Genomic DNA, 26009 nt, shown 5'->3' with positions numbered 1-26009 from the left:
ACGCTCCTTAGGTGATGATACATGTGAGAATTAGGGTTATAGGAGAGACTTGAGCACTATTTATAGAGTTTCCAGCCAGTCTCCCTCATTACGGGCCAGGCTCAAATTGGCCCACACTAGTCAGCCCATATTAGACTAATTAAGAAACCTTTTATCTCACCTTAGACCAAACCCCGTAAAACGGTAAATTATAATATCAATTAATGTAGTCCACAATTAGAAAAACTCTTACAGGGCTCCTTCGAGTCAAGCCATGGCAAGCACCGGGCTCCTCTCTCCATAAGTTCCCCCTACCAATCTCAGGGCTTCGTCTTGGATCTAGTCGGCAAGGAGTTGGAGCGGCCGGATGGTGTAGATGCGGGGATAGACGGAGGAGAGATCCTCCAGGATGTCATTCTTGAGGTGTCGAAGGTGTTAAGGATGACTGCATAAGCCTTGGAAGATCTCTCGACTTCTTGGAGGACGTAATTAAGCATGATGTCTTGGTGATCTAGGGTTCGGATGAAGGCAGGGAAGTCTCTCAGGCGAATGCTTTTCCTGCCTGAAGTCCAGCTCACTGTGGTCTCCGGATATTCACTCGACAAGTAGGTTGGGTCTGTCATCGTCATAAAACAAAGAATTATATCACAAACAAAGGGTATATAGAAACAATGAGAATATTATTCAAAAAATCTATCTACAGTTTATAACAGAACTACCTTTTATTTTCCCTTGCAATATACTCCATATAAAACCAATCATGCTAGGGGATCAAACCGTAAATAAGATTTGTATATAAAATCGTAAGTGTTCATCTTTCTTTTTGTTGTTGGTAATTATATGAGTTATGTCTTTTCGTTGTTTGGACACAAAAATAGTAACATTGTAAACTAGTATTCGTATGTAACTTGTATCCTAGCACTATGTTAAGTATACTATAATTTCTCATTAAAATTTATTTGTTAGTATATGCGGTATTGCATCAGATATTCAAATAAGTAGGACCTAATTCAAAGTGATTGACTTATATAACACCCAACGTGCTCTTGCCGGATCATGTATAGGAAACATCTTACTAAAAGATTTAGTGTCTTTGCATCTCTCTTATTCTCTGTTATGCTCATGCCATGTACGAAATAAAACTAGTCTTCTATTTTGGTGAAAAAAGTTGAAAAAAACCTAAATCCTCCTTTGACAAATATAATATGAAGTGCGGATCTTTCAGGGGCGTAAAACCATCCTCGACAAGACGACGATACTTAGTGTAGCCAAGCAGCCCGCAAGCACTGGCCGTCCAAAACACAACTTCAGGAATCTTCAACTCCTCGGCAGCATCCACAGTGAACGTCATCGTACTGTCGGACATGATACACGTGACGGGGGGTACCACACCGTCTTGGGATTGCTCTTGAGCTTCAGGAGAAGACTCCTAAACGTCGATAGCTCGTGTTCAGATAGAGAAGCACAGAGCGAGGGGATGTCCTGGGTGGAGTTGGCGTCCGAGGGCGGGAGGCCGTCCGGGATCATGTCGAAGCGGAAGTGGGGCATTCCGTCGAGGGAGTGGGGCCCCTGCAACCGCAGCAAGCGCTTGTGGTTGTATTTGGTGTTGACGAAGGTGATGTGGAAGCCCTTTTGGTGAAGGAGCTTGGCCAGCTTGAGCATGGGGTTTATGTGGCCTTGTGCTGGGTATGAGATGCATATTGCATGAGGCTTCCCTCTCGCTTGAGAACCCATCTTTCTCTCTCTCCCTCTCCGTGTTGTGTGTGAGGAAGAAGAGCCCCTGACTTTTTTTTTTTAAAGCAAATGGTGTGTTATAGATGAAGCCAAATATTTGTTTTTAGGGTTTTTTTTTTTTGTCTTTTCTATTAGATTTGCTTTTAGGTTAAAAGTGATACCTTTATATTAGTGATGGCAAGACCCTAGCCGTCAAGATGCTAAAAAAGGAAATAGAGAGGCAAGAAAAAGAGAGAAGAAAAAAGTGAGTTTTTTTTTATGGGGGTTTTCAATCTCTTTGTGCCCCGATCTTGAGAGAAGATCATCGTTGTATTCCAACTTTTTCCAAAGTCTAGTGGATTCACTGAGTGCCTGCGCGGAGACGTAACCCAGGTTTGGGTGAACTTCGATAACAAATTTTCTGGCGTGTTCATCGATTCTGTTCTTTTATTACTATATTCTGTCTGTCGGTGAATTGTTTGCAAGCGTTATTTTTGTGAAATCGACATGCGATTTCGTAACAACTGGTATCGGAGCTGGGTTGGCTAATCGAGAACATCGAGGGTTTTTTGGTGATGTTCGATTGAAAGCAAACGGGATGATAGAAGACAAAATCAGAATCGATAAGTTCAATGGGGATGATTTCGAATGGTGGAAACTACAAATAGAGGATTATCTTTATCAAAAAGATCTCTATGCACCACTTGCGGGTTGGAAACCCAAGATGACGGAAGTGGATTCGACAGCAGAAGCCGGATGGATCTTGATCGAAAGGCATTAGGTGCGATTTGTTTAGGATTGACGAAAAGACAGGGTACCACATCGCGAAAACAAAAACTGCAAAAGAAGCCATGTATATTCTAACGAATATTTATGAGAAGCCGTCCACATCAAATCAGGTATTTTTGCTGAAGAAACTGGTTAATATGAAGTTATCTGATAAAAGTTCTGTGGTAGAGCATATTAATAGTTTCACGCAGGTCACGGGTCAATTGGAATCCGCAGGCATAAATTTAGATATGAAGCTTCAAGCTTTATTATTTTTATGTTCTCTTCTAGAAAGCTACAATACCACAGTGCAGGGAATTTTGAACACTATGAAGGATGATTTAACTCTTGATGATGCTGTGAGTAGTATCATGGATGAAGAGATGCGAAGGAAAGTCTCAGGTGGAGATAATTTTTCTGCATCTACATCTTCAACGACACTCGCAGTGGAGAACCGTGGAAGAAGTAAAAGTAGAGGAAAATTCAGCGGGCATGGCAGATCACAATTAAGGGGTAAGAGATAGGTTGCAAAAGATGAGTGTTGGTTTTGTCACAAAACCGGACACCGGAGGTTTCAATGTGAAGCCTACAAAAAGAAGCAGTAAGATGAGTATCAAGGTGCTAATGTGGTTAGCGATGAATCTTTGCTAGATAACTTGTGTTTGTTTGTAGGGTTTGACTTGGTGACAAATAAATGGTTTATTGATTCTGATGCTTCTTTTCATTGCACCTCGCAAAGAGACATATTTGATGATTATGCCAATGGAGATTTCGGACAAGTGGTTGTGGGAAACGGCCACATGTGTCCCATTGTTGGGAAAGGAACCGTGACTGTGAACATCTCAGGTGGAGGACGTCTAGTTTTGTGTGAAACTAGGCATATTCTGGAATGAAAGAAAAATATGATTTCAACCAGTAAACTTGGTGAAGAAGGTTTGGTAATAACCTTTGGATGCGGAGAGTGGAAGATAACCTCAGGGGCAAGAGTAGTAGCAAAGGGAAAGCGTACATGTACACTTTATCTTCTCCAATGAGACAATATCAGTGATATTATTGCAACTACAATAGCTACAGGTAATTTGTCTACTCTTTGGTATTATCGTTTGGGACATCTTGGTGAAAAAGATGTAAAGTAGTTACACTCGAGGAAATTACTTCCGAGTTTACAAAAAGTTGAGTTAGATTTTTGCGAGAGTTGCATTTACGGAAAAAAAAAAAAAGCTATTGGTTTTCAATTGAATGGACGACAAAATAAAAGCCAAAAGCTAGAGTTGGTTCATGCGATGTATGGGGATCTGCTCAGGAACTCTCTTATGGTGGTAAGAGATATTTTGTCACATTCATTGATGATGCGACAAGGAAGACTTGGGTCTATGCTCTCAGAGAAAAATCAGAAGTATTCAGGATGCTCAGAATGTGAAAGACCATGGTAGAAAAAGAGATAGGTTATTAGATTAAAGCTCTGAAATTTGATAATGGTAGAGAATACACAAGTAAGGAATTTGCAGAATATTTGAGTCGAGAAGGTATACACGGGCTAAAGACTGTTCCTAGAACTCCTCAAAAGAACGGTGTAGCTGAAAGAATGAATAGGACTATTCTAAAACGTGCGAGATGCATGAGACTACACGCGGGTCTCCTGCTACACTTATGGGCTGCCATAGTGGATGTAGCTGTTTATCTTATCAACAGAAGTCTGTCTAGTGCGTTCAATGGAGAAATATCACAAGAACGGTGGTTAGGTAAAAAGATTAATTTTTCAAATCTAAGGTGTTTGGTTGTATTGCATATGCTTTGATTGACAGGGATGATAGAAAAAAGCTTGATGCTAAGTCCCAGAAGTGCGTCTTTATCAGATACAGTGGCGACAAGTATGGCTATAGGCTTTGGGACTATGAGAATAACAAAGTCATCCGCAGTTGCAATGTGGTATTTCATGAAGAAAAGATGTATAGGGATTATCAGACAAAGATAGAGCATGAGAAGGTAGTACAATCAGAATATGTTGAATTAGACACAATGCCCGTGAAGATGTTTCCAGTAGATCGAAGTTCACCCGATAGAGAGGTTCAAGATGAGCCTATTATCAGTGAAGAGGTAGTTCAAGAGGAACACAATGATTTGAAGCAAATGAACGACCCTGAAGTACCTGTCTTGAGAAGGTTTACACGTGTGAAAAAGCCAAAGGTAATTTTTGATCCATCAGCTAATACTGTTCTGAGCCATGTCTTATATACAGATTCAGGAGAACCAGAGACTTACGATGAGGCAAAGGCAGACACGTCTCACTTGCAGTGAGAGTGTGCTATGAAAGACGAGATGAGCTCATTACTTTAGAACAAAACTTGGGAGTTGACCAAGTTGCCCATAGGTAAAAAAAAATTATTAAACAAATGAGTGTACAAGATTATGAATGAAGCAGATGGTAGTATTAGATACAAGGCGAGATTTGTAGTCAAGGGCTTTTCTCAAAAAGAAGGGATTGACTACTTCGAGATATTTTCAACTGTAGTGAAAATGACATCAACTAGAGTTTTGCTGAGTATAGTTGCAGTTAAGGATCTTCATCTTGAGCAGTTAGACATAAAAATAGCATTTTTACACGGTGACTTAGATGAAGAATTATACATGGCACAACCTAAGGGTTTTGAAGTCAAAGGTAAGGAGCACATGATATGTCGCTTGAAGAAAAACTTGTATAGCTTGAAACAAGCTCCGCGACAATGGTACCTAAAATTTGATGGTTTCATGCAAGAAAAAGGATTTACACATTGTGAGTCTGATCACTGTGTTTATTTTCACAAGTATGATGATGATGACATTGTGTATCTCTCTTTATATGTGGATGACATGCTAGTGGTTAGTTCCAATATGAAGAGAATCGTAGAAGTGAAGAAGATGTTATCATCACAGTTTGTTATGAAAGACTCGGGAGAGGCCAAGAATATTTTAAGCATGAAAATCATCAGGGATAAGAAAAATAAAAAATTATGGTTATCATAGGAAGACTATGTGAACAATGTGTTAAAGAGATTTAACATGGATAAGACAAAACCGGTTGCAACTCCTCTAGCGAGTCACTTCAAACTTTCGAAGGATATGTGTCCAAGCGCTCGGGTTTTGAAAGATGAGATGGCGGTAATTCCATATGCATCGGCAGTGATGAGTTTGATGTATGCCGTGGGGAGTTTGATGTATGCATGAGACCAGACATTGCACATGCAGTGAGAGTTATGAGTCGATATATGCAAAACCCAGGCAGAGAGCATTGAAATGCAGTAAAATGGATATTAAGATATCTAGCAGGTACTTCCAATTACTCACTTTGTTATGGTGGTACATCTTTAAAGTTGCAGGGTTATGTAGATGTAGATCATTCGGCTGATCGAGATAGTGGTAAGAGTACCATTGAATATGTCTTTACAGTTGCAGGTACAACAGTGAGTTGGGTATCTCAACTACAAAAAGTAGTGGCTTTATCGACGATAGAGGCAGAATACGTGGCAATCACATAAGCCTTCAAGGAAATCATGTGGTTACAATATTATATGGAGGAGTTACATCGAAAATAGTCAGTCAGTATACTTTGGAGTGATAGTCAAAATGCAATGCATTTAGCAAAGAATGCAACTTATCACTCAAGGATTAGACATATCAAGAAACGTTATCACTTTATCAGGTCAGTATTGAAAGATAATGAGTTAAAGCTACATAAGATTGATGGCTCGAAGAATCCAGTTGACATGATGACCAAGGTAGAAGACAAAGAGAAGCATATTTTTTGTACTACTACTATTGATATTACTCCATGTTGATTGAGGAGGAGTATCGCAGAGGCACAAGTTTTTTAATTACTATTTTTTGAAGAAGATGGATACAAAGTTGCTTGGTACTTGGGTATATTTGTCTTCAAGTGGGAGATTGTTATAGATGAAGCAAAATATTTGTTTCTAAGGGTTTTTTTTTTTTTTTTTTTTTTTTGTCTTTTCTATTAGATTTGCTTTTAGGTAAAAAGTGATACATTTATATTAGCGATGGCAAGACCCTAGCTATTAAAAACGCTAAAAGGAAATAGAGAGGCAGGAAAAGAGAGAAGAAAAAAGTGAGTTTTTTTTCTTGATGGGGGGTTTTCAATCTCTTTGTGCCCTGATCTTGAGAGAAGATCATCGTTGTATTCCAACTTTTTCCAAAGTCTAGTGGATTCGCAGAGTGTCTCTGCGCGGAGACGTAACCCGGGTTTGGGTGAACTTTGATAACAAATTTTTGACGTGTTCGTCTGATTATATTTTTATTATTATTTTATGTCTGGTGAATTGTTTGCAAGCATTATTTTTGTGGAATCGACGTGCGATTTCGTAACATGGTGCTACTTGTACATTGAGATTGATAGAAGAAATTGGCATATTAAGTGATGTTGCAGATTCTGATTTACTGCTGAAATAATTCGTTTATTTTTTAATATTTTATTATAGTGCTCAATTTTATAATTTTACGAGACTGGCTAAGAGTGCTTTTATATTACTCTTTATATGTGGGGTTGGTCAGAATACGGGGTGAATAATAAAAGAACGTATCATGTGACATGATGAATAAACGGACTCTAAGCACTTGGAAATTTGGCCTCGGCCTTTATCGACCCACCAAATGTTGGCTCGCGTACAGTTCTTTCAACTATATGTACAAAGATTAAATTACAAATTATTGGGTACATTAAGTATTACAAGAGAACAGAAGTACACGGGAGCCCTTCTACAATGAATATAGTATCTTAAAATTTGATTAGCGAGGAAACCTAACGCAATCCATTCCACAGAAGAATTTGAATACAAAAGAATATCCTTTCGAAAAATACATTATAACAATATATAGTCCATGTAACCTAAGTTCATAAGGAGTGTGCACGAAATAAAATCCTGGACATTGTTGTCTCGAACACTCCATCTTATAATCGAGCGAAATAAATGTCATAATGAAGGAAAATTAAGCGGTGAATTTCGAAACTTAAGTACAAGTTTGGCAACTTGGGTTGAAAGAGAAGGCTAATGAAATGGCCTAACTGCACTTGCTATATGGCCTAAACTTGGGCAAAAGAAAATAAAGAGTGCCAAAATTTTCGTATGACGCTCACTTGAGTACTACAAATTTGGAAAAATCGTTCACTTAAGTGCTAATTCCAATTTTCTTGCCTGAAAATCCGACGTAGACGCCGGTCATCTAACATGCCAACACTGGTCCTTTAACATGGATTCATTGGCATTACATGGATAATTTTTTTAATATTATTATAATTTTTCATTATTATTATTATTATTATTATTATTATTATTATTATTATTATTATTATTATTATTATTATTATTATTATTATGATCATCATCATCATCATCATTTTGGCTTTTTTTTTTTTATGGTCAACGAGGGTCACTAGCAATCCTTGCTCGCCTTGCCGTCAGCTATGAAGGCCTTGAGCGAGGCTGTCGAGTCCTCACTAGCTTTAGGTGATTGTAGGCGATGGTGCCTCACCTAAGGCTGGCAAGGTCATGATGCCCTCGACCATGGCCTTCACGACTAGATTTGGGCAAGAGTTGCCTCGCCCTGACCATGAAGGCCATGGGTGAGGGCGTCATGGCCTCACTAGTGGCTAGTGAGGCCTCGATGGCCTCACTAAGTGCCTTTGCGGCCAAGGGCAAGGTGGCCCCTCATGTGAGGGTTTTGTGGCCAGCAACGGTCATCGGTTACACTCGCCAGCCCTAAAGAAAAAAACAAAATAAAAACAAAAACAAAATATTCAAAATATTAAAAAATTTCATGTGGAACGTTTGGCGGAACTTGTACTTTAAGTGAATGATTTTACTCCAATTTGGCACTTAAGTAAGCGAAAAAAAAAATGTTTTGATACACAAGTAAACATAGTACGAAAGTTTTGGCCTCCTAGTGTTCTTCTCCTCCCGAACTTGAGTTAATCCTCTTTGATACATGGAGGCAAATTGGCCAAGTCCCTAATGGTGCTGATATCGAGATAATTATTAAAAAATTTCAAATTTATTATAGAAATACCAATTTGATCTTGCGCGACATAACTAGCGACAACAAGCAATTTTTCTGAACTCTGATTATCAATTTTTCTCAATTTTTAAACTCGTTGGAGTCTATACAATCAAGCCTATGGAGGGAAGATGGCGGATGCTTGGGTTGGCTCGACGGGAGAGAGCCCGAGTCGGTGCTGTACGTGAACTTCGGGAGCTTAATAACGATGACCCGAGAAGAACTGAGGGAATTCGCTTGGGGACTGGCCAATAGCAAGTGCCCCTTCTTGTGGGTCATCAGGCCGAACGTGGTCGATGGCGGGGAAGACGTGATTTCGGAAGAGTTCAGGGAGGAGATAAGGGATAGAGGATTGATCGTGGGGTGGTGCGCGCAAGAGAGGGTCTTGGGCCACAGCTCAGTCGGAGGCTTCGTGACGCATTGTGGGTGGAACTCCACGCTGGAGAGCTTGTGCGAGGGAGTGCCGCTCGTTTGCTGGCCCTTCTTCGCCGAGCAGCATATGAACTGCCTGTATGCGTGCGCGAGGTGGGGGATCGGGCTGGAGATGATCGATGGCGGAAGTGATGGTTTGAAGAGAGGGAGAGTTGAAGGGGTCGTGAGGGAGTTGATGGAAGGGGAGAAGGGGAGAGAGGCGAGAGAGAAGGCCGCGGAGTGGAAGGAGAGAGGGGAGGCAGCAACCAGACCGGGCGGTTCTTCTCATACCAACCTTGAAAGGCTAGTCAACAAGCTCCGTGGCCTATAATGCAAATTCGTAATTTGATGTGTGCTTCTTATTGTCATTCACGGTCGATTTCCTTTTCCGGATCAATGTTGTTCATGGTCACTGAGAGGCCCGTTTTATTGTCATTTATTATTTATCCAAAATCCATGATGTTCTATAAGATAAATTAGTAATGATAAATTACGGTCTCTTCGATTAACAGATTAGAATTAGCGTTTCGATAACCATTAATACATAAGACAATGATTTGGCTACCTTGAATTGACAAAGGCTACGTCACCTTGATTACAACAGAATTTACTCTTCGAAACTGGCCATGCAAGCACATAGTTTGAAAAATTTGCAGCCGGCCAATCAAAGGTTTTTACAATCAATTTACAGTAGAGGACAAGAAGAAGGCCTGAGATGATTAAGGTTATCAGAGCTTGTGTACTCATTAAATTGAAGTGTTTTTTACTTCTGAATCAAAGATCCATGGCTAGTATGTTGGCTCCAGGTTTGGTTGAAGGCCAAAGCAATACCAGACCACCTTATTTCGATAGAAAGTAATACAGTATATGGAAAACAAGATAAAGACATTCCTAAGATCGAAAGATCCTCTGGAATGAGATGTGGTAGAAAAATGAATCATTCCTAAAGCTACATCAGTTTTAGAGAGAGGAAAAGAAGTTGTAGAGGCTAGCAAGATGATTTAAGAAGAGATAACCAAGAAACAATCTCTTGATGCAAAATCAATTTACTCATTATATTGTGCATTATCTCATACTGAGTATAACAGGATATCTTATTGTGAAACGGCTAAAGAAGTCTGGGATAGACTGCACATTACCTATGAAGGAACAGATCGAGTGAAAGAAACCAGAATCAATATTCTGCTCGGACAGTATGAAGCCTTCAAGATGAATCCAGGAGAATCTATCACTGACATGTTTAGTCATTTTATAGAAATTGTAAATGGTCTAGAGTATCAGGGACAACCAATCTTAGGACCCATGAAGGTCAACAAATTGCTACGTGGACTCTCCAAAGATTGGAATCACGTAAAGAGTTCAATAAGGGAAACACAAAGGATCATGCCACTCTCTGTAGATGAACTTGTTGGCACACTTCAGTCCTATGACGTTGAGTAGTCTATTGCTTTAAAATCTAACGATAACTTTGATGTTATAGACTCGGAAGAAGATATGGACAATGAAGAGCTAGCACTTATGATAAGGAGGTTCAGAAAATTGAACAAAAAGGAAAGAAGATTCAATTGGAAGAAACAAAACACACAAAAGTTTCAAAACAAATCAACTGAAGATGATGAGTCCAATGAAGATGTGATTTGCTTTGAATGCAAGAAAAATGGACACATCAGACCCAACTGTTCTTTGTTGAAGAAAAAGAAGGGAAAAGCTGAGAAATACAAAAAGACTCTCAAACCAGAAACTTGGAGTGATGCTGAATGCGAAGAAAGTGACGAAGATTATGTCAATATTTGCTTAATGGCAAAATCAAAATCAGATTCAGACTCTAAGATAGATACAGACTCAGACTCAGACAACGAAATTGAGGTAAGTAATTTAAAAATTCCTACTAAAGTCTCAAAATATATTGATGAACTTTATCTTAGCCTCAAAACTTCTCTTAAAAGGATTTCCAAGCTAAAAAGAGACAATGTATTCGAGAAAGTCATCAAGAATTGCAAGTAGGAGACCACGGCACATGGCTGAGGGTTCTACGCACTTCGACTTAACTGGAGAAGAAGATTCTACTCCATCTCAATGTCGAAGACAACATCAACCGCCTCAGCGGCATCAAACTCCACCACTGACTCTTCTAGAAGAAGAAGTGTTGGAAGAAGTGGATCCTGTAAGAACTTTAACTCCTCAAGTTGCTTTCAAACTTTACTCGAATTTGAAAAGAGGAGGAACTCCTATGTCCTTGATTGATGAATACCTAAGAGAGAGAGAGGTTATAAGAACGAGACTCTTTTTCTGCGTGATATGAAAAAATGGGTTTTGCCGAAAAGGGATCGGCTGAAAAAGCGTTCGCTAACTTTCCTAGCGACCTACGCTTTGGGACTACCAATCAACCACAAGGATATGACGACGATGAATGTATGTTTACTCATTTTTAGCCTAGAATGGGAGTGGCTGCAAATGTTGATTGTGATGGCTCAAATTTGTTCAGATTGAAAAGCCATGAGAGGGTTTACTTGAATTTGATGAAGAGAGGAGTTATGAACCCTAGGACTATTGACTTTGAATTTCTTGACTCAATAAAGGTCAATCTGTGAGAGAAGTTTGCTTTATTGCAATTGGAACGGTTCTATTCGATTCCACCGCTGCTTATCCAAAGCTTACTGCATACGTTTACTCGAACTTATCTTTCTTGGATGCTCTCTTTTACAGTTAGAGAGAAGGAGTTTTTGGTGACTATGGACACTTTGGCTCATATAATTGGGGTGGAAAGATCAAGTTTCCAACCAATTAGTGTCTCTGCTGCTCATGCTACTTTGTCCTTGGTGAAAGATCGAGACGTTGAAGGGAAGATCTCTTATTCCAGGATGAATGCCACTAACATCTTGTTACACAAGATCGTCATCAACTGCATCTGTCCAAAGTTGACATCCAGACCGATGTCTCTCGGTCTGAAGCAAAATTGATGTATGACATTAACATCGGCTACAAATTCTCTCTGCCTCATACCATCTTGTTTCACATGTACAGATCAGTGGTGAAGGATAAGGGACAACTTCCTTATTCTTCTCTTATCACGCGCCTCTTTAGACATTTTAAAATTCACATCCCTGCACCATTATGTTTGACAACAATTTCTCCAATGGTGATTGGTTTTAAAATAGTCACCAAAATGCGATTAAAAGAACTGAACAAGGTGTTGGAGCGTATGAAGGATAAGTCTCCTGTGAAAGCAAAACCGGACTTTGCTATAGCAAAAAGGAAAGGCAAGGAGCCCATGGCTACTCCAATGAAGAGAAAAAGAATTCTCATCTTACAGGATGAAGAGGATGAGGATGAAATGACCCTTTCAGCTCTACGCAATTTGAAGAGCTTTGTCAGTTTTGAAGAGACTCGAGTAGAGCCAGAAGAAGGAGAAAAAGAGAGAGAAGAGGAAGAACAGAGGAGGACAAAGGAAGAAGGAAGAGAAGAAGAAGAAGAAAGAGAAGAGGAAGAACAAGAGAGAAGAGGAGAAGAGAGAGGACAAGAAGGAGAAGAAGACCAGGGTCAAGAAGACTCTTTTGAGCTAACCTTGGCCGTCTCCTTGTCCAATGCATCTGAGATGGCAGGAATTGGAACTGCTGACGCGCATCACTCTGAAGTCAAAGTCGATCAAGAAGAAATCTTACCTACTCCACCTGAAGGTAACCAAACAAGGGGAGCTAAAAAGAAAGGTATTTCTTCGCCTATCATTACTAGTGATGTGAGTCGTTTTGCAGCGGATCTTGAGGATGTGTATGCCTCTCACTATCCAGAAGCCTCTACTCATAGTCATGGTGGACAATCTGCTGAAATTCCATCCATTCTCAAAACCCTTGGATTTGATTCGGCTAGTCCTAATGTTGCAACAGGACAAACGACAGATTTTCAAGGCTACTAGAAATCTTATTGGATGCGAGGAAGCAGCAATATGCTTTGGGTTATGAGATACAGGATCTTAAGAATGCTTTCATGGCCACTTCAGTGTCTTTGCACGATTCTGATCCTATTTTCAACAACTCTTTTTCAAAGTCTTTTTGTTTACTCTCCACTTTTTGCTGTTGACAAAAGGGGGGAGAAGTTTGGTGCAGATTTGATTTGGTTTTTATGCTTTGGATTTTTGGACTTATCTTTTGTCTGGTTGTGGTTTGACTGATTAGAATTGTTGATTTGATCTTTTTTTTTTTGTTTGCAATAACTTAAGATATGTTGATGATTGTGGTAAGGATAATTGTTTTTACAGGACTAACATGTTTTCTGTGGTTACATAATCGCTACTATCCTTATCCTAATCTTATTATCTTTTACGGGATATCTGGCTTGCTTAAGTGCTGTCTTGCAAGTTAAAAGTATTCAAATTTGCGGGAAAGTTTTGTCACCATCAAAAAGGGAGAGATTGTTGGAGAAAACTTCCAGATTTGTTTTGAAGTTGACAAAATGTTTCCATTAATCTAATCTGAAGACTTGCAGACTCTATTGTTAAAGTCTGAAAACCTCCAGACTCAAGATTTAAAGTCTGCCCTCATTGACAGTTTCCAGACTGATGAAGAAAAGTATTATCTGTTGAAGAAGATTTATCCATATGAAAGTACATCTTTAAGGATTTGATTCACACGGTTGAAGAAGATCTCACAGCTAGAGATAACACCTCGAGATCTATTATTTGTATTGAAATTAATTCGAGTAATTTAAATCCGTTGATTGGTGAAGTATACTTGGAAGGTTCTACTTATATAAACCTAGATCTTGATTGTATGGGTGAGCAAGAGGGCTATCATCACATTACTTAAATAACTCGAGATCTCCCTAATTGATTCTGTCAAACGGGATGATTGGAAGAACTCCTTTGGAAGGTGCCAACGGTTATGAATGCATGAAGGAGTATATAAGGAAGACGCTCAAGTTATTCAAGTGTGTGCGTGAAAGAAAAATTTTAAAGTCTAAAACTCCTAATTATTTGTTTTTTCAATTGTTGAGCTTAAATTGTACTCAAAAAGAGATTAGATATTTGAGAGACCTTGAGGAAGTGTAGTAGAGTCTCTACACTATGGAATCAAGAACGTGAGATTGTAAAATCTCTTTTGGTTCATAGTGGAATCCATTCGGTGGGCTATTAGTGCGAGAGAGTGGACGTAGGCTTGATCTAAGCCAAACCACTATAAATTGTGTTTCAATTCTCTTGCCCTTATATTTACTTTAAATCGCAACTCTATGTGAATGTTTATAGTTCTTCACGCCTTCAGTTTATTATTCATAGAAGTTAATTTATTTTGTTAAGATTAGCAAAAATTTCTTTGATCACCTATTCACCCCCCTCTAGGTGCTTGTACTAGCCTTATCACATAGGTGATGGAAAATATCAATTGGAGTATTGATATTTCAATTGAATTTATAAAGGTCATATGAGATTGAATTGAAAATGAAACTATGTCCAATTGAAGCCAAAGCCCCTCAAATTCACATGCCCCCATTCCCCTAGCCATTTTGGACCAAATCAATGTTGTAAAAAGAGCCTTGGTGGCTCATTGAGAGCCAAGGAAGGTGTGCATGGTCATGGATGGGTCAATGGGACAAAGCAGTGAAAGATAAGCAAGTGTGGAGTCCTTATCTCCTTAACCTTCCAACTCCAACCTCATCTCTTCCTTCTCTCTCTCCCTCATTGCCATCCAAGCCATCTCTCTCTCCCTCCATCCTTGTTGTTCAAAGACCACTAGCAGCCAAGGAAGTCGCCGAAGCAGCCACACCATCGTCGGACCGTTTTCCTCCTCTATTTCCACTTCTGCCGATTTCTGCTCCAACTAACCTTTCGCCAAAGATCCGAGTAAAAAGTTGACTTCCCGAATGAATTAGCAAATGATCCACCCATCTCCGTGACGAGGACATCCAGATCGTTCCATCAAGCCCAACCTCATCCCGAACGAAGCTACCGACCGTCTGGTTCACCGACGTGAAGTTACCGGTCACAGGACCATCTAGAGCCCTGCTGAGTGAACTGTTTAGCGTTTTTCTTGAGTTTCTCCCAATTCCGACCCTTCCTTTGCCTGTTCCAACCACCAGCACATCTCGCCCCTGGATCCCGGGAGCCACCGGTTGCCGACCACCCGCTCGCTAGAACTCCAATCGGCTTGTTTTCGCCGTTGAAGCCGCCGGTTTCCTCTCTGCAGTCTAGCAAGTAGAAATGTAAGCCTAACCAAGCTTGTTTCCCTTATGTTTTAGCAAGAATAGAACAAAAACTTAGTGGGTTTCCAGCAATGTGTTAGGCTCATTTTGGAGGTGTTCCGAGCCTCGAAGCTTAGGCCTGCTTTGGAGAAAAATGTCCCCCCGTGACGTTCCTGTCAGTTTGATCCGACTCGCGCGTTAATCAAGTGAGTTTTGCTCACTAATCCCTTATTAGTATGCTAATGATGTTTATGAGTTGATTAGATTTAATTAAGTGCAATTTGGTGGATAGATTAGATTAGAATAATTAAATTAGAGACTTATTTATGCATGTTAGGCAAATAGTTAGTGTACTTAGCAAGTAGACAAGTCCTATTATTTATTGAACGAGTTTCGGTAATTTTCCGGGCTCTTCTTGGCTTCCAATTAAGCATTACGGGCCTAAATTGGATTTATTGTAATTATTTATAATTTTCGGAATTATATTCTTAATTAATTTATTTTCCGAAAATTAGGCTAGGATAGCCAACAATCAAAATTGTATGCTAATTATCGTGGAGTAGTCCGTTTATTTATTTGAGTGCTAAATCGTGATAAATTGATTTTATTCCTAAACTAATCAATTTTGGTAATTGATGGGAAATTAACCGAGCATTGGTTTACAACGCCAAAAGTATGTTATGGGCTATTGAAAATGGTGGGACCTAGGAAAAGTGAAATCGTTATATTTTGGCTAAGGCCAACCGTGTACCCACGCACGGCTATTTTAACAGGTATGATAGAATGTGAAAAAGAATACCATACTACGTCGGCTCGATGGCTAAGGATGTCATCTTAAAGAAATATGTCATAATTTGTTGGCTCAACAATTCGATATATCACCTTGGAGAAGGCACGTGGGCTCGGTGACTAAGTATGTCAACTTGGAGAATGCACATGAGCTCGGTGATTAGGTAGGCCATCTTGGAGATGACATGTGGGCTCGGTGACTAAGTATGTCAACCTGGAGAATGCACGTGGGCTCGATAACTAGATATACCATCTTGGAGAATACACGTGGGCTCGGTGACTATGTATGTCAACCTGGAGAATGCACATAGACTCGATGACTAGATATACCATCTTGGAGAATACACGTGGGCTCAGTGACTAAGTACATTAACCTGGAGAATGCATGTGGGCTCGATGACTAGATATACCATCTTGGAAAGTAGATGATATTGAATGTACCAGCTAGGGAAAGGTCATGGTGACATGTAATCGACTAAGTCGATTGATCGATAGTTCGATCTTATTGATGTGATGTAATGTGATCGTATATATTTGATATATATACCGATTTGCAGGAAAGAACTGAGGCCAAGATAAGTCATTTGACTCGTGTTGTGCTTAGGCAGCCTCTAGAGTGTATTGGCTTCCTAATTGGGTTTTAGGAGGTAGAACTTGCTGAGACGTTGTCTCACTAGTTATTGAATAACTATTTTCAGGTCCTTAGATGGCATTGGTGAAGGAGCGGCGGCCCAAAGTGTAGAAGGTGAAGCCTAAAGAACTGATGATCCTATTGGACTAGTTAGTCATAGGACAATCATCTTTTGATGGGAGTTGATTCCCTTTCTGCAGAATTTGTTTTATGAACTAGTGGTTTAGAACCTGACTTAACGATTCACCTTGTATATATTTGCACCATGATTTGCATTGTATATAAGTGTGGTTGCTTTTAAAGTGTGAAAATTTGGAGTCCTACTTTCCTATCACATTGCTTTATTGTATGGGGATTATTATTATTATATGCTTTTGCATGCGTATTAAAATGATAGGGTCGGCGATGCATCCTGGAACGTCACTATTAATCGACCAAGGTGAGGGATGGGTGCGTGCCCGAGGATTGGGGCATGACATCATGTGTTCTTTCCATCTGTTGTATGTAGTTGATACCATCAGTTGTCCTGATGAAGTTGGGAAGATCTCGCAAACGAATGTTTTTCATACTAGGAATCCAGTCTATGGTGGTGTCTACAAATCCATTCGTTAGATAACTTGCATTTGCATCGAAACACATGGATATAACATAATCAACAATGACAATTTACTAAACAAACCAGCTGAAGGAATTGTGTTTGAGACCACAGTTATCACAAGAAGTTTCAAAATCTTAAAGGACACACTCCAATCAATCAGCCGGGATTTTAAGATGATTCATGTCATACAGAATAAACTTAATACAGAGTAAAGAAAATCCTATACTTCCCTAACCTTTAAGGGGGAATAGCCCTTTTTCGCGGAGCATATGGTACTGAGTATACACCAAAGACCCACAAGCACTGAGAGTCCAAAACAGCACACCAGGCACTCCAAGCTTCTCCGCAGCATCAAGTGCAAACCACATGCGGCCGTCCGCTATCACACAGCTCACCTTCGGAACCTCAGTATCATCGACAGACTTATCATTGAGCCTCCCGAGGAGGTCCACGAAAGGAGCCAAGCAATTCTTGGAAGTGGAATCACAAAGAGAAGGGATGTGCTGAGGGACATCCTCATCGGAATCACTCGTTGGCAAGCCATCGGGGATGGTTTCAAAGTGAAACCTAGGCAAGCCATCGAGAGAGCTCAGGCCTCTGGACTTAAGCAAGCGCTTGTGGTTCTAGTCGGTGTGCACGAACGTTATGTGAAAGCCTCGGAGGTGGAGGATCTTGGCGAGCTTCAAAATAGGGTTTATATGACCCTGTGCTGGGTAGGGAATGACCACTGCATGATGCTTATCTCATGCTTCAGAACCCATCTCCCTCCCTCCCTCCCTCCTTCCCTCTCTCTCCGTGAGAAGACAAGACAGGCTCTCCACAGAATCGCAGAAGATGGGGTTGATGGGTCAGTGGGCTTTCATTTCATGTGTGTATCGGTATAAGCTCGTAAAATAAACCCGCGTCTTGATTCATTCATGCTCGTGCAATAAGAGAACAAACGAACGTCGTCAAAAATGAACGCTGTAGATAGATCCACCGGCCATCCTTTTTCGTTTTCCATTCTTTTTTGTTCTCCTTGGCGTTCCAAATTCTGACCTTATACGGAGAACTATTTTCCTTGGTACGATGAACATACGGCTTTTGTGGCCAGAGAAACAACATCATGTGACTATATGGTTTAATGTGCTTATGCAATTCTTCCGCTAGCTCCTTTTTTGAGGAGTGTATGCACGCTCATGGTGAAAGACCAGTAACACTATTTCTCCACCATAGAAAGAGGGTTTGCAATACATGTTCAGAAAATGGAGGGTATGGACGATAGTCCCTATCATTTTCCTTTTTCGAATTACTCTCCATGTTTAGGGACCATACGCGACTCCCCTAGTCCGGGAATAGGTCTAATCAATATTTAGGACAAGTGCCGGCTAGGCGCTCACCTAACCTGAAAAAACATAGTACTTTGGACGAGTGAAGCATCAGAAACGTGTCTGCACCGCCAGTCTAGAAATATTATCAAATTTACAATGTTTCCCATGATCGTCGGCTAGTATGAAGGTTTGAATCTGGAAATATTATCAAATTTACAATGTTTCCCATGATCGTCGGCTAGTATGAAGGTTTTTTTTTTTATTATCGAAACATTATGATGGTTCTTTTTACTTTCAAAACGCAAATGATTGGATCCAACCGAACAATTTTTAGATAATAGCATGATATGGATATGCATCAACATTGAAGAGGCCGGCAAATCACGTGCCACGCAAGGACGAAACAAAAAATATATATTTTCTTCGGCTAATGTCTGGAAATTATTGCATATCTAACTATTAAATAGCACGAAATCCACTAGGCATGCTTACCTGACGTTGACTAGTGCGCTTCGAAGTTGGCATACGAAGATTTGCTTTAAAAAAAAACTGGCATATGAAGACAAAAAGAGCTGACTGTCCTATAAAAGGATAAAAAGAAAAGAATGAAGTGAAACATGATTACATTTCCTTGAAAATATCGTCGGAACACTCTTATCAAGTAATTAAATGGGAAAAAAAAAAGAGAGTGCAGTTTGCAAGACCCTTTTATTGGTATGGTACGTATATTAAGTATAGTACTTGCGATATAGTTAGCTAGGATAAACTATTTAGACCGCGTCTTTGTAGAAAATGGAAAAGAAGAAAGAAAATTTAAGATTTCTCATCACTGAGGTCCATATTCAATCAAATTAATCAAATGCCTAAAATCACGGCATGAAAGATTAAGTGTGACGGCTATGTGACGAAATCAGAGTCTTAGTTAAGGTTGCCATATTAAAGACGAAAATGATAGATGGTGAAATAGTCAAAGATGAATGAATTGAACGATAGCGTCTTATTTGCCTTTTGTGATTCTTGTTTTGTTTCTTTTGTCTTTGTAAAGGACGAGTATCATGGAGATGCTACTAATTAGACAGCTCTATGCAGTTTTGTGTCGTTGCGTTTTTCGATTAGTTTTGTCTCTTTGCGTGGTTCAACCCATTGGACCAGTCTTGCAATTATCGATCTATTTCTTATTTTATTGGAACCTTGAAAGGGAATGACTATGAAATTTGGGAGTCGTATCAAACTTTAGGGATTATGCAAATCTATTGGATTTCCGGATTAATTAATGATCAATGAAGCTATGGAGAAAAGTGCATTGTATACTTTCTACTCGATGTTCTAATCATAACATAGAATATTTTTCACGCATTCACATTATTAATTGGTCATTGAATATTTTATTGGGTATACTGGAATCTACATGACGTGGTGATTTATGTGATTTTTTTTTTTTGGTCACATGATTTATGTGACTTGGGTTCCATTTATTTCTGAAAAAATAAATGATATGAAGAACATTTTCCTTAAAATGATTATTGGTATCGCTTGATAGAAAATATTTTCATTACTAATAATAATTAATGTCTAAGCAAATATTATCTATTGATGTATCTATTTAAGCAGTCTAGATAATTAATTTTAAAAAAATAAATCATCAAATAGAGAGTGGCATGGATTCGTCCAACTAATAAATTTTCTCAATTTGGTGAGCCATGTTATGGCTTGATGTGAGTATATTTGGATGATTTGACATACAAGAAAAGTGAAAGATCGTGCGAACAAGTATATGTACTCGAGACACTGCATTTGTTACCTGAAGGATAAACTTCATGGATATCACTTGTTAAGATACAACGTATATCTTTCTCAAAAATAATTACGTGTTTGATTGTTTGCTTCAAAACCTTCTAATCCATAAAAAATGGATTGTTTGTAAAATTACGTCCTCTCATTTCCTTTTTCCCACAATAAAAGAACGACAAATGAAAGAATTGGAAGTGAAAGAAATTACACTCGAGATCCATCTACATTCCGTATGGTTTTAAAATTCTCATGAGCAGCCCTACTTTTGGTTGGAATGTACAAACCTTTTCTATCAAGGAGGTCTTAAATCGCATTATCACTTAAGGAATAGCATGATTGATATTTTATATCTTTAAAATATTTTCTGCATCCAAAGTAGTAAAAAAAAATAGTGGTAATGCTATATATGGAGCACGAGCTTGATGATTGAACAAGTTCTATTAGATCCAGAGCGAGCGAAGATAACAAAGACTTAATTATTTGCACACGGCCATGCATGCATGTATAGCGCACAGGCCAAGTTTGAACTCCAACATCTATCTTGGATCTTGCATTCAACAATCAAATTGATTGGTGGACAAGACACTAACACATTGCATACAACACCAAAGCTCGCTAGACCTCTCCAAAATCTAACTTAGATTCTCCAAGGAGCAATTTATTAATTGATCGACCAACTGGCCAAAAACCTTCAGCCATCTATGGTAGTCAATCAATTGCTGAGAGTACTTCGGAGATGAGCTTGTCCACGTTATTGTATGAAGTCCCACCGGGCATAATTGCTTCCTCCGCCTTCGCCTTCCACTCCATGGCCTTCTTCCTCATCTCCTTCCCCTTCTCTCCCTCCATCAACTCCCTCACCAATCCTTCCACTTCGTCCCTCTTCACGTCATTGTCGATCTCCATCCCGATCCCCACTCCGTGCAGCTATACAGGCAGTTAGTCTGCTGGTCCCCAAAGAACGGCCAGCATATCACCGGCACACCGCCGCAGAGGCTCTCGAGTGTCGAGTTCCATCCGCTATGCGTCAGGAAACCCCCGATTGCCTGGTGCTTCAGGACCTCCTCCTGCCGACACCAGCGTGCCAGCATCCCTCGGCCTGCGATTTCTTCAATGAACTCGGGTGGCAACACAGCCGACTCGCTCGCCACAAGATCCGGCCTTATGATCCACAGGAATGGCTTCTGGCTGTTAGCCAGTCCCCATGCAAACTCGATCAGCTGGCCAGCTGTCATGACCGTGATGCTGCCGAAGTTCACGTACACCACCGAGCCAGGCTCCTTCGAGTCAAGCCATGGCAAGCATTCGGGCTCCTCTCTCCATAAGCTCCCCCCTACCGATCTCAGGGCTTCGTCTTGGATCTGGTCGGCAAGGAGCTGGAGCGGCCCGATGGTGTAGATGTGGGGAAAGACGGAGGAGAGAGACTCCAGGACATCGTGCTCGAGGGTGTCGAAGGTGTTGAGGATGACTGCGGAAGCCCTGGAAGATCTCTCGACTTCTTGGATGATGAAATTGAGTAGGATATCTTGGTGGTCTAGGGTTCGGATGAAGGTGGGGAAGTCTCTCAGGCGAATGCTTTTCATGCCTGAAGTCCAACTCACCAAGGTCTCCAGATATCCATTCGAAAAGTAGGTTGGGTCTGTCATCATCATAAATATATATATATATCTACAGTTGATCACAAAATCACCTTTCAGTTTCCCTAGCAATCATGCTAGGAGTCCAAACCGTAAGGAAGATTTATATACAAAATCGCAAAGTGTTTGTATGTCTTCTTTATTTTTTTGGGGTGTGGGGGGGGGGAATTATATGAGATATGTTTTTTCGTTTTTCGGACACAAAAATAGTGACGCTGTAAACTAGTATTTGCATGTAACTTGTACCGTAGCACTACGTTAAATATACTATAATTTATTATTGAAATTTGTTCATTAGTATATGCAGTATCGCATCCGATGACCTAAACCAAGGTGATCGACCTATATACCACCCAACGTGGGCTTGCCGGATTATTTATAGTAAGCATGTTACTAAAAGATTTAGTGTCTTTGCATTTCTCTTATTCTCTTTTATGCTCATGCCATGTATGAAATAAAATTAGTCTTCTTTCGAAATGTAAATGAAGGACGGGAAGAAACAAAAAGCAAAGCAAGAGAAGTAAGTAGAGAACTGAGAAACGTCTAAATTCCAAAATAGGTAGCGGCAAATACTTTTTTGGCTAAAAAGTTAAAAAAAAAAAAAAAAAAACTAAATCCTCCTTTGACAAATATAACATGGAGTGCGGACCTTTCAGGGGCGTAAAACCATCCTCGACAAGACGACGATACTTAGTGCAGCCAAACAGCCCGCAAGCACTGGGCGGCCAAAACACAACTTCAGGAATCTTCAACTCCTCGGCAGCATCCACAGTGAACGTCATCAAACCGTCGGACACGATACGCGTGACCGGGGGCACCACACCATCTTGGGATTGATCTTGGAGCTTCAGGAGAAGACTCCTAAACGCTGATAGCCCGTGTTCAGATAGAGAAGCACAGAGCGAGGGGATGTCCTGGGTGGAGTCGGCGTCCGAGGGCGGGAGGCCATCGGGGATCATGTCGAAGCGGAAGTGGGGCAGTCCGTCGAGGGAGTGGGGCCCCTGCGACCGGAGCAAGCGCTTGTGGTTGTGTTCGGTGTTGACGAAGGTGATGTGGAAGCCCTTGTGGTGAAGGAGCTTGGCCAGTTTGAGCATGGGGTTTATGTGGCCCTGTGCTGGGTATGGGATGCATACTGCATGAGGCTTCTCTCCTGCTTGAGGATAAACCATCTCTCTCTCTCTCTCTCTCTCTCTCTGTGTTGTTTTCGTGGAAGAAGAGCCTCCGACTCTTTTTATAAGCGAATAATGCTACTTGTACAGACAGATTCATCGATGAAATTGGTATTTTACGATCTACGTGATGTTGCGGGTTCTGATATACTGCTGAATTAAACACTTTAAAATTTAATTATAGTACTTACTTTATAATTTTATGAGACTAGCTTAATGGGAAAAATTATCAAAAAAGTCCTAGACCGAGTGCAATTATGCAAATATTGTCATAAACTTATTTTTTTGTCAATTGAGTCGTAAACCTTTTGCAATTATGTAAATTCAATCAATCTGACTAAATTTAGTTGGTCAAAACTAACATGGACGCCGCCCTATAATTTTTTAATAATATTTTTAAAAATTATTTATTAATTTTTTAATCTGTTTTCCTTTTTATTCTTTTCTTTTCTCATCTTCCGTACTTCTTCCTCTGGCTCTGGCAGTCAAATTTGATTGGATGGACCGAAAGGATTCAGGATTAAATTAGCTAAATTTTTTAGGATTCTTATAGTAATTTTCCCATTTTATGTGTGCTTTTATATCTCTCTTTATGTGTGGGGTTGGTCAAAAGACGGGTGAATACTAAAAAAAAAAAAAAAAACATATCATGCGAAATGAGGAAAGCACGTGTTCTTCGGAGTAGTATCACTTGAAAAATTGGCCTCGGCCTTTAGTAGCACACCTAATATTGACTTGAACATAGTTCATTCAACTATATGTACAAAGACTAAATTACAAATAGTTGGGTACGTGTAAGTATTACAAGAGAAGACAAGTACATGCTAGCTCTTCCGCAATGAATATATTATCTAAAATTCGATTTGTGAGGAAACCTAATCTAACACATACCACAACGGAATTTGAAAGCAAAGGAATATCCTTTCTGGAATTGATAACACAATATATAGTTTGTGTAATCTAAGTTCATGTTGTTGTCTCAAATGCTCCATCTTATACTCAGGGAGAAATAAATGTTGTAAAGAAGGAAGCTTAAGCGGCGAATTTCGAAACCTAAGTACAAGTTTGGCAACTTGGGTTGAAAGAGAAGGGGAATAAAATGGCCTAATTGCACTTGCCATGCGGCCCAAACTTAAGTTAATCCTGTTTGATACGTGGAGGCAAATTGGTCAAGTACCGATGGTGCCTATACTAGGATAATTATAAAAAAATCTTAAATTTATTATGCGAGTGTCAATTTAATTATGAACCTTTTAATTTAGTTATTTTATTGATAAATTTTGACCAATTACCAATATAATCCTTCCAATAATTTTGTTCAAAAATCACTAAGGCCGATGCCGACCATCCTATTTGGCATAGCTGGCGACGCCGAGTTTTCACATGAACAATTATTTTTATTCTAAATTTTTTCTGAATTTTAACTATCAATTTCTTTCCCTTTTTCTTTCTTTTCTTTCCCATTATTGCCAACGAGGGTGGCCAACACCCTTGTAGACCATGGAGCAAGATGGCCCTCTCCTATATTTTGCAAGGACCTAGTTGAGAGCCGCAATCCTAGCTAGCCACAATGGAAAATGTAATAATAAAAAGTTCAAGATTTGTTTAAAATATTATAAAAAATTGTTCACGCTAGTGCCACAATGTACACAGGACGGCTGACATCCATATTAATAATTACAACTAAGTAAAATGATTGGTAATTATAAAAAAAATTTTGAACTAATTGACCAAATTAAAATATTTATGATTGAGTTGACATTTATATAATAAAGTTGAGATTTTTTAGATAATTTTCCGTGTTGCCAACACCTGCGGTCTCCAATCAACAAAGCGACCTTCCATCAACTCACCTCCTCGTCTCCTTCTCTTTTCTCCATCCATACTCCAGGACGGCGCATGTGCATTATAATTCTCGAATCTCTTCCGAAACTATCGTCGGACATTATGGGGTCCTCAATTATCTTGAAGAGCTCTTTTTTTTTTTTGGTCGAATATCTTGTAGAGATGAGTATGAGATTATTGTCTTCTAGTCCAGCAAGGAGATCCCACCTTCATTTTGGTCAAAATAGGGCTTACAAACGTCATTAGTCCGAAACATACGAATTAGACCTTCTCAGCATCTTTAATTTCTTGACTTCCCGCTATAGAGATTCATTTGTATAAGACGTTTTCGCAAACTAGCGAGACCAACACGAGGGGGCTCATAATATCTTCGGAAGGCCAGTCAACTTGGACAGAACTAGCTGGACGTGCCCATTAAACCAAGTCAGTGTGAAGATGGACAACTACGAAAGTTGCAAAATTTAACAAATCCATCTCTTAATGGAGCACATTATACTCCTAACAATGGCACTCGTAAGAAAGGTACACGTGGCTGGTCGTAAATAGGATCATACTGTACAATAATTTCGACCCTGTCTGTGATTCCTTTGGCTTGAAAACACTCGTTAAATAATCATAAATCAACATGACTAACTATAAATGGATCTTGCTGTACAATGATTTCGATCATGTGTAATGATTCCCCTGACTTGAAAACACTCATTAAACAATCATAAATCAACATAATGTCATGTGATCTAATCCACCTCATATCCATTTACAACAATATGAAAACAACTCGGATAAACCATTACAATTGACAACACTTTGTATTATTTAACAACATGAACGGTTTTTCCCGACGGTTCACGACCCTGAGGTACTGTACCCTGGCTTGGAGGACTAGTACAGACGCACCAACAATCCCCCCCTACCAAGGATGATTGAGAAGGAAGGGGAGATCTTAGTCTTGAAGCGTCCGCATTTATGAGACTCAACATCTAACTTGGATCTTGCATTCAACAATTGAATTGATCGTAGGGCAAGACACTAACATATTGCATACAACACCAAAGCTCGCTAGACCTCTCCAAAATCTAACTTAGATTCTCCGAGGAGTAATTTACTAATCGATCGACCAATTGGCCAAAAACCTTCAACCATCTATAGGGG

At 39.7% G+C, this 26009-nt stretch overlaps 1 protein-coding gene and 1 non-coding gene across 2 annotated transcripts in view; one reads left to right on the top strand and one right to left on the bottom strand.

Annotated features, from left to right (window-relative positions):
* LOC104420850 (7-deoxyloganetin glucosyltransferase-like) overlaps window positions 1-9247 on the top strand; it is a 30146-nt gene extending 20899 nt beyond the window's left edge. The window contains exon 3 of the mRNA XM_010032625.3: window positions 8637-9247. Coding sequence (XP_010030927.2) covers window positions 8637-9247 — 611 coding nt within the window. The remainder of the gene's footprint in view (window positions 1-8636) is intronic.
* An 11667-nt stretch (window positions 9248-20914) lies between these two features.
* On the bottom strand, window positions 20915-22975 carry LOC104428552. Its single transcript, XR_005546702.1, has 2 exons — window positions 22493-22975; window positions 20915-21845 (listed from the first exon to the last, which is right to left on the bottom strand). It is a non-coding gene; the product is annotated as a 7-deoxyloganetin glucosyltransferase (transcript).
* Window positions 22976-26009: the final 3034 nt, after the last annotated feature.

This window comes from Eucalyptus grandis, chromosome 9, assembly GCF_016545825.1.
Source record: "Eucalyptus grandis isolate ANBG69807.140 chromosome 9, ASM1654582v1, whole genome shotgun sequence".
Classification (NCBI taxonomy): domain Eukaryota; kingdom Viridiplantae; phylum Streptophyta; class Magnoliopsida; order Myrtales; family Myrtaceae; genus Eucalyptus; species Eucalyptus grandis.
Note: the sequence above shows the minus strand (reverse complement) of the source record. Positions and strands in the feature narration are given on the sequence as shown.